This window comes from Notothenia rossii, assembly GCF_949606895.1.
Source record: "Notothenia rossii genome assembly, chromosome: 4".
Classification (NCBI taxonomy): domain Eukaryota; kingdom Metazoa; phylum Chordata; class Actinopteri; order Perciformes; family Nototheniidae; genus Notothenia; species Notothenia rossii.
Window position 1 is genome coordinate 5,123,813 of NC_136902.1, and position 10,816 is coordinate 5,134,628.

General features: G+C 39.0%; 1 protein-coding gene and 1 long non-coding RNA gene across 3 annotated transcripts in view; both read right to left on the minus strand.

Moving 5' to 3' along the window:
• Positions 1-465: 465 nt before the first annotated feature.
• Positions 466-4,456, minus strand: LOC307036862 (putative C-type lectin domain family 20 member A). Its single transcript, XM_079677478.1, has 6 exons — positions 4,356-4,456; positions 3,862-4,031; positions 3,272-3,488; positions 2,341-2,679; positions 2,135-2,235; positions 466-1,672 (listed from the first exon to the last, which is right to left on the minus strand). The coding sequence occupies exons 1-6, from the start codon at positions 4,390-4,392 to the stop codon at positions 1,556-1,558; spliced, it is 981 nt and encodes a 326-aa protein (XP_079533604.1). The 5' UTR covers positions 4,393-4,456; the 3' UTR covers positions 466-1,555.
• A 4,613-nt stretch (positions 4,457-9,069) lies between these two features.
• Positions 9,070-10,816, minus strand: part of LOC307038115 — a 1,858-nt gene continuing 111 nt past the window's right edge. The window contains exons 1-3 of one of the 2 annotated variants that reach the window (XR_013807895.1): positions 10,417-10,816; positions 9,287-9,347; positions 9,070-9,204 (exon numbers count right to left, since the gene is read on the minus strand). The exon at positions 10,417-10,816 is cut by the window's right edge and continues 111 nt beyond it. This is a non-coding gene — a long non-coding RNA (uncharacterized lncRNA). The other variant, XR_013807896.1, reaches the window with a different exon arrangement.

Consider the following 10,816-nt stretch of genomic DNA (forward strand, 5'->3'; position numbering starts at 1 on the left):
ACCTGACAATACATCTGTTCTCCTTGGAGATCAACAATACTGTCAAAATACTGCATGAAATGAGTCAAACACCTCAATCAGGTGACAAAACAAACCTTAAATACCTGTGCCATGAGGAGTCGGACAGCGACACCCTGTGGCACACACAGTGAATAACACCCAATTGTGACAGCCCAAAACCCAAACATGAACTCTCATCTCCGGCCCCTTAGCGACAGGCTAAAGTAAATGTACTAAGTTTATACAGTATATACTGTATATGTTCACTTTTTTTTTACTGTGTCTCTACCTATTTACCCCTGATGTCAAGGTGTTGTGTGTATATAATGTTTGATGTGAATATATATTTTCTTGAATAAAGGAGAACCAATATCTATATATCTACATTGAGAGTCAGTTGGCTAAAAAGTGTCTGAAATCAGGGAAACCAATAATCCAACATGTGAGAAATCATTGAATAAATCATTCAAATAAATACCATCTCTTTATTGGATATAGTTTATTCTGCATCGTGATTATCTTTTTAAAACAGAATATTAATTTCATGATGATACACGGCAAAAAACAACATCAAATCTTATAATAATAGTTAAGAAACTGGAACCAGCAAATATTCAGCATTGTTGCCAGAAGGATGTTTGAGTAACGTAAAACGGTTATTGATACTTTAAAGAAATTTGCTTCAAGTTTATATCCTTAATAAGGATGACAATAATATAATTCATTATTTTCTATTTTAATTATTTGAAGAAATTCTCACATTACATACATTACATATTTTGTGGTTGCAATTCAATGAAAACTGATATTTAATTTGTTTGAACGTTAAAGGTAATCATTTTTATTTAGTATCTTAATTTATAATCTAATAATATATAATCTATCAAATGTCACACAAAAGAGTAAAATGCCTGTTATATATCCCACAGCCAGAGGGAATTAAAACCAGAAGAGATTCAGTTTATGACCACGTAGCACAAAGAAAAGCATTTCATCTTCATATTCTGGAAGCTGATTCACCAATTAGAGGAACATATCTTTAAGTTTGCATCCCTAAAGAAAAGGAGCATAAGAATAATAAACACAATGTTTAAATAATTTGAAGATATTAATAACAGCGAGTAATTGTACAACACATTTTTAGGATGGAATATTAGCTTCAAATGTAGAATTAGATTGTATGAAAAGGACTTTAAAGATGCATTATGTCATCATGTTAATTGGTAATAAGATTTCCTGGAATTGCCCTCTATTAAATCTAATATTATTTTAAAATGTCTCATTATATTCTTTCTGAAAAAAACATAGAAAAAGTCACAAAATAAGAAATAAATCCTGTTTTTCGCAGGTCAAGCAGATACATGAACATTTAAAACCCCAAACATATTAACTTCAAAACCATATATACAGTAACAAGAGAAAACATTACGGCCCTTATCTTATCTCACTACTGATAGATTATTCAGATCATTGTTGCAGCTGGATTCTGTAACACGAGGACTTTGAGGAAAGAAACACACTTTTCTCTGATAAAAGCCGACACAGCAATTCAGCTTTAGAGCTCGTCCCTCTTCTTCTCCTCCTCCTTCTTGAAGACTTGTCCACCCGGCTGCTTCCTCCAGGCCAGTTGGACGTTGTCGTCCAATCCCTGGGCCCTCAGGTTCTTTTTCGCCTGAGACACAAAAACTCATGATCGTTATCGTTCCAATAAAAACAGATGATGTATCTTTAGTTCACTCATCTGAAATGGTAGCTGTTCCCCTTATTTCTTCCAGTGTAAAGGCTTACCTCAGGTTATGGAATAGTATTTGTACATGTTCCTAATGCATTTGGTGGCATGTGGCTAAGTTTCTGCTATTTACTTCTGCACATATTTACACGTCTTCTTCCTAAATGCTTGGGTCCTGTTATTTGTGGCCAAAGTATTGAATGTATAATGGATATAGAATTTCATTCATGTTCCTCTTGGTCCATTTCATTCATATTGAAATTAATTTACTGCATTTTGTTTTGTTGAATTCATTATTCTTTAATAGTTATTTATTGTTTCCTACCTCTTTCGTCTCTTGTTCTCATGTCATGTGAATTTCCTTTCTGGTGATGATTTTGCATAAAAGTAGAAAACATGATTTACCTCCACCAACATCGCATCCAGAAAAGCGGGGTCGTTCAGATCCACACCGTTTGGTTTCTCCACCCTCACCTTGATCACTTGCACTGAAGCAGGCACAACATCTAAAAACACAAACAAACTTCATCAGTCACAACGTTTATGGTGTCTTCTTTTTCAACAGACTCAATATCATCACTTGCTTTGACGCAGCTGTGAATGTTACTCACGTCCGTAGCAAATGAATGGTTTCTCCGCTCCACAGTCCAAGTCCTCCCATTTTCCAGAGTAGTCGAAATCTGCAGCCACACAAACCTTTGAAAGTCTGTTAAGGTTAGGTTTATTTACTTTCCAGTACTTGAAGGAGGAGCTACTTCCATCGGACCACTTCCAGGAGTCTCTGGAGAGGCCGATCCAGTATTCAGACGCTCCAGATGACAGATCAACAATCTCCTGGTTCTCCACTTTGTTTCTCACACTGGCCAGGTCTGTGTGGTGTTCTCTGCAGTAGCTCTGGGCCTCAGTCCAGTTCATTGTGCTGTCAGTGAAGAAAAATGTTGCACTCGGCCCTGAAAATGGACCCCAGAGAAGCTGAGTAGAGGCACCACGACATACAGCCTGACATCAATGCCACATCTCTGGTGGTATTGATGCCTTTATAATATAAAATATTACATTTAAATCCCACATATTTGTACTTTGTAATTTGTAGTTCTGGGGTTTTTCAACACATGAATGTTGGCAAGAAACTTTAGTAGTATCAGTGGAAGAAGTATTGAGATCTTTTAGTAAAAGCAGGAGTACAACGATGTGAATATACTGTGTTACAGGTTAAAGCTTCATTCAAATGATATTGATTCTATATTGTTCTTATTCTGTTTAGCACAGATTTATAAGATGTAAAACGTACCTACAATTCTAAAACAAGTTTGCAAAAAAGTGTATATACATAATTTCCTTTTATGTTATCATTTAAAAGTAACCATGTGAGAATTTTAGTGAAAAGGGAAATGTCTTTAGTGGAACTGCTAACAAAAGAAAAAAAGGAACAAAGAAAAAAGGTTGGGATCCGCTAGTTAGATAAAGACCAATGCATTGTATTTCAGAAGCTTAAAATATGATTTTAAATGTGTTATATTAATTTTAAGTTTATATTCTTACCTCTGACATCAACGCAGACCGCCCTGAAGGCGCCATTACAATAATAATCATTCCATGTTCCACCAGAATTAGCAACTGTGCATTGTTCATCTGGCCCGTCGGTTGGTTCTCCAGAAGTCCATTTTCTGAACTCCGTCTCCCCCGGTCTGTAGAAGCTTGGGTCTGACATCGACCACCTCCAGGTGTCCCGCTCCTCGTACAGCCCTATCCAGGCTGCCTGAAAGCAGAAATTGTTATAATTATTACATCCTGTTGAAGCTTTTAAAGCTGCTGCTTGAGAAAATGTGTATGTTTAATAAAGAGAAGGTTGTTTTGCCTTCATGAGACCAGCCTTGGTACGTGGTGATCTAAAGGGAATCCCCTCAAGTCAACATTCATTTACAGCCTTGTTACTCTGAACCTCTTCCACTTTATTACAGGGTTTGATGCTATAGCTTTGGCTTCAAACATTTTCAACTCTGTTTTAATACTCAGGTTCCCATAGGACTTTAAAACAGGTTTAGCTTTCTGTAATAATCTCTCCTTTTTAAATTTGATTTTAAAATAAATGTAATTCATTTGAATCAAAAGACAGACAAAAGTGACCTCACTTGTATGTATTGGCCTGCCATCTTGTTCAGGAGCTCCACAACCTCCATGCTGTCTACAGTGGCCAGGTCTGTGTGTTTCTCTCTGCAGTATCTCTGGGCTTCAGCCATGGTCTTTGCTTCATAAACAAAATGGTACTGACGTTCAGCATGTGAGGAGACAGCGCTCAGCCCTGCAGAGACACAGACATTCATTTGGGCTATAAGTGACTTTTGAATCACATTTTACTGTAATATGGCGCGTCATTATCAATATACATTTTGACTTCTACTTCAAACAATTCACAGTGAAATATGTAGCTTTCAGCTGAACTTCATTTAGTTGTTTTTAAGCAAGTACCTTTCTAGCAATATAAAAGGTGTTAAGAATGCAAAACAAGTAATTGTCAAATATAATCAGAAATGTCTTCTCTAGTTATTTATCTCCCCGCCCCTCAGGTTTACATGTAATAATAAATAATGAAATAAAAATATATCCAAATAAATAAAACACTTGCCTGCAGCTGCCATGGTCAGCAGCAGAACTACGTCCATCGTTGTTTGCTCTCTGACTGCAACTGGTCTTACAACTGATTGTGTTTCACATAAATGTCTTTCAGTTAGCCATTGTCATCCGTCTTAATGCAAATAGGTCAGACGCAAAAGTTGTTTGCATATGGGCAAATAATAAGCATGTAGCTGAAAATACATATTTGAGACTTCAGCTTTGATAAAAAAACTGTTTTAATACGATATTATTGAACTATAGCAACAAAAAGTCACTACAATAATATATCTATTACATTAGTAAAGCTTCACACCATGTTTTCATGTTTGTATACTTAATAAAAGGGTTCGATAAGATGAAATATACACTCAATACAACAGTAGTGAAATTACAACTAATTAAACCATTAAAGTTTTTGCCTAAATAACAGTTCATTGTTACATTTATAGTTATAGTCATAATTCTTCATGTGGACGGCCGTTATGAGTCCCCTTAGCAGAGAAACACCCCCAAAGCAGAATGTCTCCACCTCCATGCTTGACGGTGGGGATGGCGTTCTGGGGTTATAGTGAGCATTTCTCTTCTTCCAATCACGGCGTGTCGAGTTGATGCCAAAGATCTCGATTTAGGTCTCATCTGACCTCATCATCTTCTCCCAAGCCTTCTCTGAATCATTCAGATGTTCATTGTCAAACTTCAGATCTGCCTTTCAAGAGCCTTCTTGAGCCGGGGGGGGGGGGGCTGCGGGCGCTGCAGGATTTGATCCATTATGGTGTAGTGTGTTATCAATAGTTTTCTTGGTGACTGTGGTTCCAGCTGCCTTGAAATCATTAACAAGTTCCTCCCGAATGATTATCAATACCCCAAGGGGCGAGATCTTGTGTGGAGCCCCAGACCGAGGGCCATTGATGCTCATTTTGTCTTCCTTCTATTCTCGAATAATCGCACCAACAGTTGTCTCCTTCTCACCAAGCTGCTTTCTGATGGTCTTGTAGCCAATCCCAGCCTTGTGCAGGTCTACGATCTTGTCCCTGAGGTCCTTAGACAGCTCTTTGGTCTTGCCCCTGGTGGAGAGGAGGTTGGAATCTGATTGGTTGATTCGGTGGACAGGTGTCCTTTATTCAGGTAACAAGTTGATATTAGGAGTACTTCCTTAAAGGAAGAGGACTTATGTAACCGGTCTGTGGGAGCCAGAATTCTTGCTGGTTGCAAGGGGATCAAATACTTATTTCCCACAACTAAATGCACATTAATTGATATCTCTTCTATGATGTACATTTCTGGATATCCTTTTTTATATTCTGTGTCTTATTAGTCAAATAAACGTACCATTAAAATGATAAACTGTTAATTTCTTTGTAAGTGGGTAAACTTACAAAATCGGCAATGGATCAAATAATTATTTCCTCCACTGTATTTCAGTCCGGACAAGAGAGGTGGAACGAAAGGCAGAGTAACTTTTCCATCTCCAGATCCATGTCTCTGGCACGGCTTGATATTCAAGATTAAGAAATAGAAATTATAAGAACAAATAATATTTGCTACGTTGTTCTTTTTTTTTCTTTTTTCGTCCAGGTTTAGTTTCATAAATAATAATAATACGTTTATTTATTATAGTACCTTTCAAAGAAATATAATTCATAAAGTGCATCACAAGTAAGAACAAAAGTTAAAATGAACACCACAGAAACATGAGTACAATAATCACATAAGGAGAAATGTAAGGTAAAAACAAAACACAGACGAGGTGGAGTCCTGAAAGGAACAAACATAATAACAGAACACATCACACATTTCAAATTGAAATAAAAGCCAATGTAAAAAGATAGACATTCAGTAGTTCTTGAAAAGCTTCTACAGAGACTGCAGAGCGGATGTCTATAGGGAGAGAGCTCCACAGCGCTGGAGCTCCACCTGAAAGGCACGGTCACCTTTAGTTTCTAAACGAGACCGTGGGACAGCCAGTAGGCCCTGGTCTAAAGATCTGAGGGACCTACTGGCAATGTAAGGATGGAGAAGGTCACATACTCAGGTGCATTTCCACGCAGGGCTCTCATGGAATAACCAGAACATTAAAATCAATTCTAAAACGAGTGGAGAGCCAATGTAAGGATTTTAAAATGTGTGTAATGTGTGTCATCCTGCTTGACCTGGTTGACCTGGTTAACAGTCTTGCAGCAGCATTCTGGACCATTTGGAGGCGGTTTTTTCCGTCCAGGTCTAGTTTAATAAATAATGGCATAATAATAATAATAATAACTTGAATTAATATAGTGCCTTTCATAACCTCAAGGTCGCTTTACAAAGAAACATACAAGGACAAGACATAAAACATTAATGTGAATGTGGCATGTGAATGAGCAGACTGCTGTCACACATGTTTGGTGCTTACAGTTATCAGATAAAGATCAAGTCATTATGTGTTTGCATATAGTTAGGAAGGCCGTAGCAGCTCAACAATAGAACAACCCCGAGGCTTAAACTGACAATACACCTGTTCTCTTTGGAGATCAACAACACTGTCAAAATACAACATTATGTAAAAGCACAACATTTTGTTATTATTATTAGGAATATGTACTCAAATATAAAATTAAAGGTAATTAATGCACAATTCTTGCTCCTTAATGTGATGGAAACTTCTAAAGCAATGGAGAAGAGACTCAGAGAGACACGAGGGGACCAGGGACTTTGATGGCAAACACTGATGGTTTATTTGGTTCCTCGGCCGGAGAATTCACAAGACATGTCGTGTGCCACGAGTTGACACAGCGGTTGCCAAATCAATTCTGACGATCTCTACCCCAGACCCATGTGTTTAGCTGGTTCTGAGAGAATAATCAATATTGTGCATAACGAGATCAAATAGGCAAAGCACAATAACACCTCTATCAGCTGACGCCAGCAGGCAGGAACAGGGAGACAGAACACTGAGAGCAGAGCAGCCAAGGCTACAGGTGCCTGTGCTCAGTGAGGGCGGGACAGACTGATCACCTGGGTCAAAGCTATGGGCCTAGGAACATGTTTCCCCAACACTTAAGTCTATATGTTATGATTAGGGCTGTCAAACGATTACAAATTTTAATCAGATTAATCACAGCTTAAAAATTAATTAATCATGATTAATCACCATTCGAATTATGTCCAAAATATGCAATTTCTTTATGTATATTGTTGTGGGAATGGAAAGATAAATGAAAGAAGGTGGATATATCCATTTAACATACAGTATGTATGTTTATTATAACATTGTTCTGTGTGTCAAAATGAAAGACAGCCCACACACCTATCAATCATCAAACCGTGGGGTCTTATTTCATTACGTGTTGAGGGGGGGTGGGGAGACCGACTCTGTCGTCCGGTGATCTAACCGCCTTCTGGAAAAGCTTCACAAGTACGTCGGTACGCAAATGCTCTTTGTGACACAAGTGACGGTACGCATTTCAGATTGTTGCCGCGCATGTGTACCTGCGTACCAGTTATGTGCACCTGGGCTGCGTTTCACTTCTCTTATTTTTTATTTCCTCGCTCCTCGATCTCGGTCTCACCGGAAGTTGATTTGTGTGCGCCATCTTGAGTAGCGTCCCAATGGTTATGACCAGCGCCATATAGAGAGAAGAGTTACGACAGCGGAGGACCAAAATGCTTGATGGTCACGTGGTTCAGGGAGACTCAATAGTTCCCCGGAAGTTCGTGGCGGGCCATTTGAATCACGATTTGAATGCATTGATACCAGGATAGAAATGCAATTTTTGGTAATTAGTGGTCAATAAAGGTTTTGATTTGCAATATTTATACAACATATCGATATGTGTATGTAGTTACATCAATGTTTTTTTTTTTTTTAAAGTAACATTTGCTAATATTTGAGGATTAAGATAAAATAAGAAGTACTTTATTGATACCAATTGGGGAAATGTTTACGCTGCAGCAGCAAAAGACAGGGCATTGTACATTCAGTTAAAAGACTAGAATCAAACAATCGAAAATGTAAACATCTTAAATAGAAATAAAATAGCATTACAAAAAGTAGAAAAATATACATAGTGTGAACAGCTATCTTACCTGTTAACATACATGTTAGGCTAACGTTGCCTTGGTTACAGAGCCTAATGTTTATTGCTTTGAATTCTTTAAAACAAATATGATCTTCTTAAACCTGTATGGTAGTCAGGAGCATCACATCCTAATGTTTATTGATATATTTAAAGGGAAGGAAGGAATCCTCAAAATTCAGATTAGATACATTTCTACCATTTCTTTAATTCATGGTGGTTTCAGTAATCCCATGGTAATTGAGGACACAAGTAATCTAAAGTACTAATGTAATCTTTATGACTTTCAGAGAGGACAGGAGACCCACAGGTGCCTATCAATGATTGTCAACTGACAGCACAATGAGTCAAAGGACTAGCAGCAGCATGATGATGATGTTAAATGTGTTGTTTTGGGAACATCCATGTAAATAAATGCAGTTTGTCTTTGCCTTTTCCTCCGTGTTGTCCTGGCATATCGTCTCCCCCATGGTTTGCTGTGCTGCCTGGGGATGCTCCAAGCGCTCAGAGAAAGGAGTATGAATGTAAAGTTTCCCCACTGACACAGAGAGGAGGAAAGAATGTCTGGCTCAAGTCAGCTGGAGCAATTTAACCATCACAAAAGACAACAACAGCAACAACATATGTGAGGTAATCATATTTTTCACAAAACGAAGACCACACCATTGGGAAGCTTAACGTCTGTTTAATCAAAATAAGGAACAGGGAGAGGCTTGCAAAACTCTGGGAGGTGAGACTCAGGTGCAGGGTGAGGGTCTCATTGCAGGTCTTCAGGCTCCATTGAATCCCCTTGGGGTTCTTGTGCTGAGAGAGGGAGACAGGAGAAAGGGTTAGATACATCTAGCAACCTATAGGATGGGAAATTGCTGACCTATTTGAAACGTACCTTGTGTTTTCACTCTCACTTTAGTCCCTCTCCCTTTGCCATCAATCCAAAATCAGCTGAGCTGCAACATAATACAGAGAGGTAATAATCAACAGAACCACAAGGACATTATATGGCTCTGCTAAAAACACTCTCCCGTAAGTTACGTTTTTGTTTACTGTTTGGAAGTCTCAAATATGCTCTCTAAATCCATATCAATAGCGATGTATGACACAAATAGCTCTCTTCCTTATTATTGTGTAACGTGAACTATAATATACTAGCTTGAACTCTAAAATGGATATCCTCATTTCACCACCTCCACCCACTACAATCACACGCTCCAATGTTATATTTAACTAATATGTAACTCCCTCCACCCCGGATAAAAGCACGTTAAGAAGCCCCTTTTCTCTAATTCCACAACGTGGGGTTGAAATGAAGCTCAGCGCAAGTTCAGGCAGGAAGACCTATCACTTCGTATTGCACGTCATGGCAATACTCGCTCCCTTCACTAATTGATAGGGAGCGCCACTCCTCAAGCTAACCTATCACTTCCCTCCTTCCACAAGCCTAATTATCGCACCTGTTAATCCCTCTATATATGCTCTCCCCTTTTCCATCAGCTGTCTTCCAGGTGTCAACGCGCAACCCTCCTCCACCCCTTCGCCTCCTGCTTCCAACTCAGGGTCAAGCCCAACCTTCTCCCTTCCAACCGGACCTAACCACTTATCACCACCACCAGTGTCTAGACCCAGGGGGGTTCATCGGAAACGGTTCTTTCCCTTCCCGAATGATATCCTACAAAACCTGGGCCTAATCGCCAAACACCATTTTATTCACTGTTATAATCTGTCATCATTATGTTTCATTTATATAATGTGACCCGATAATAAACATGTATTCCATAGATCACGTCTCTCCTGATTGAAATAACATTAGGAGAAGGGACTAATAGGCTGTTCGTGGTTAACGTGTGTTGCTAACTTTATCCGGAATCCTAGCCTAATCTGTTATCTGTAAACGTTCCCTAAATCTACTGATTTAGGTATAATCTTCACGGAATCCACTGACATCCTTTAATACACATGTTTATTTGACTCAGATGTTCTGATAATATCCGCAATATAAATCTTTAAACGTCTTCTTACCTTTAAAAGTCCAACACGAACGGTCTATTATGCTGCAACTCTACTGCGCTGCCGCAGATAGCCCCGCAAATCAGCGGCAAACTAACTTCCGGGGAACTATTGAGAGCTCCACGATCCGCCATTGCTGCAAAAAAAAACTGGTCCATTGGAGTGAACGGAGATGTCGTAACTCTTCTATCTATATGGCGCTGCTCTCAGCCAGGGCAGCAGCAGCCAACAAGCTGACTGTTGCTATCTGTAAACTATGCCGCCGCAAACATAATTTGAACCAATCAGCGTCGTCAGATCTGATGCTCAAAGGGCCCCCTGTCAGCGCCCTGGCCTGTGTGTCTGTGAGTTGTTTGGACTCGTATCCAAGGTGACGCTACAGTAGTTTTCTGCAGGTGGAGACTCCGGTGCG

Coding starts and splice junctions, on each gene's coding strand:
- LOC307036862 (XM_079677478.1), bottom strand. CDS start 4,392: ATGGACGTAGTTCTGCTGCTGACCATGGCAGCTGCAG. Junction 2,680..3,271: donor GGTCTGCGTTGATGTCAGAG/GTAAGAATATAA, acceptor GTCCATTTTCAG/GGCCGAGTGCAACATTTTTC. Junction 1,673..2,134: donor TGGATGCGATGTTGGTGGAG/GTAAATCATGTT, acceptor TTTGTGTCTCAG/GCGAAAAAGAACCTGAGGGC.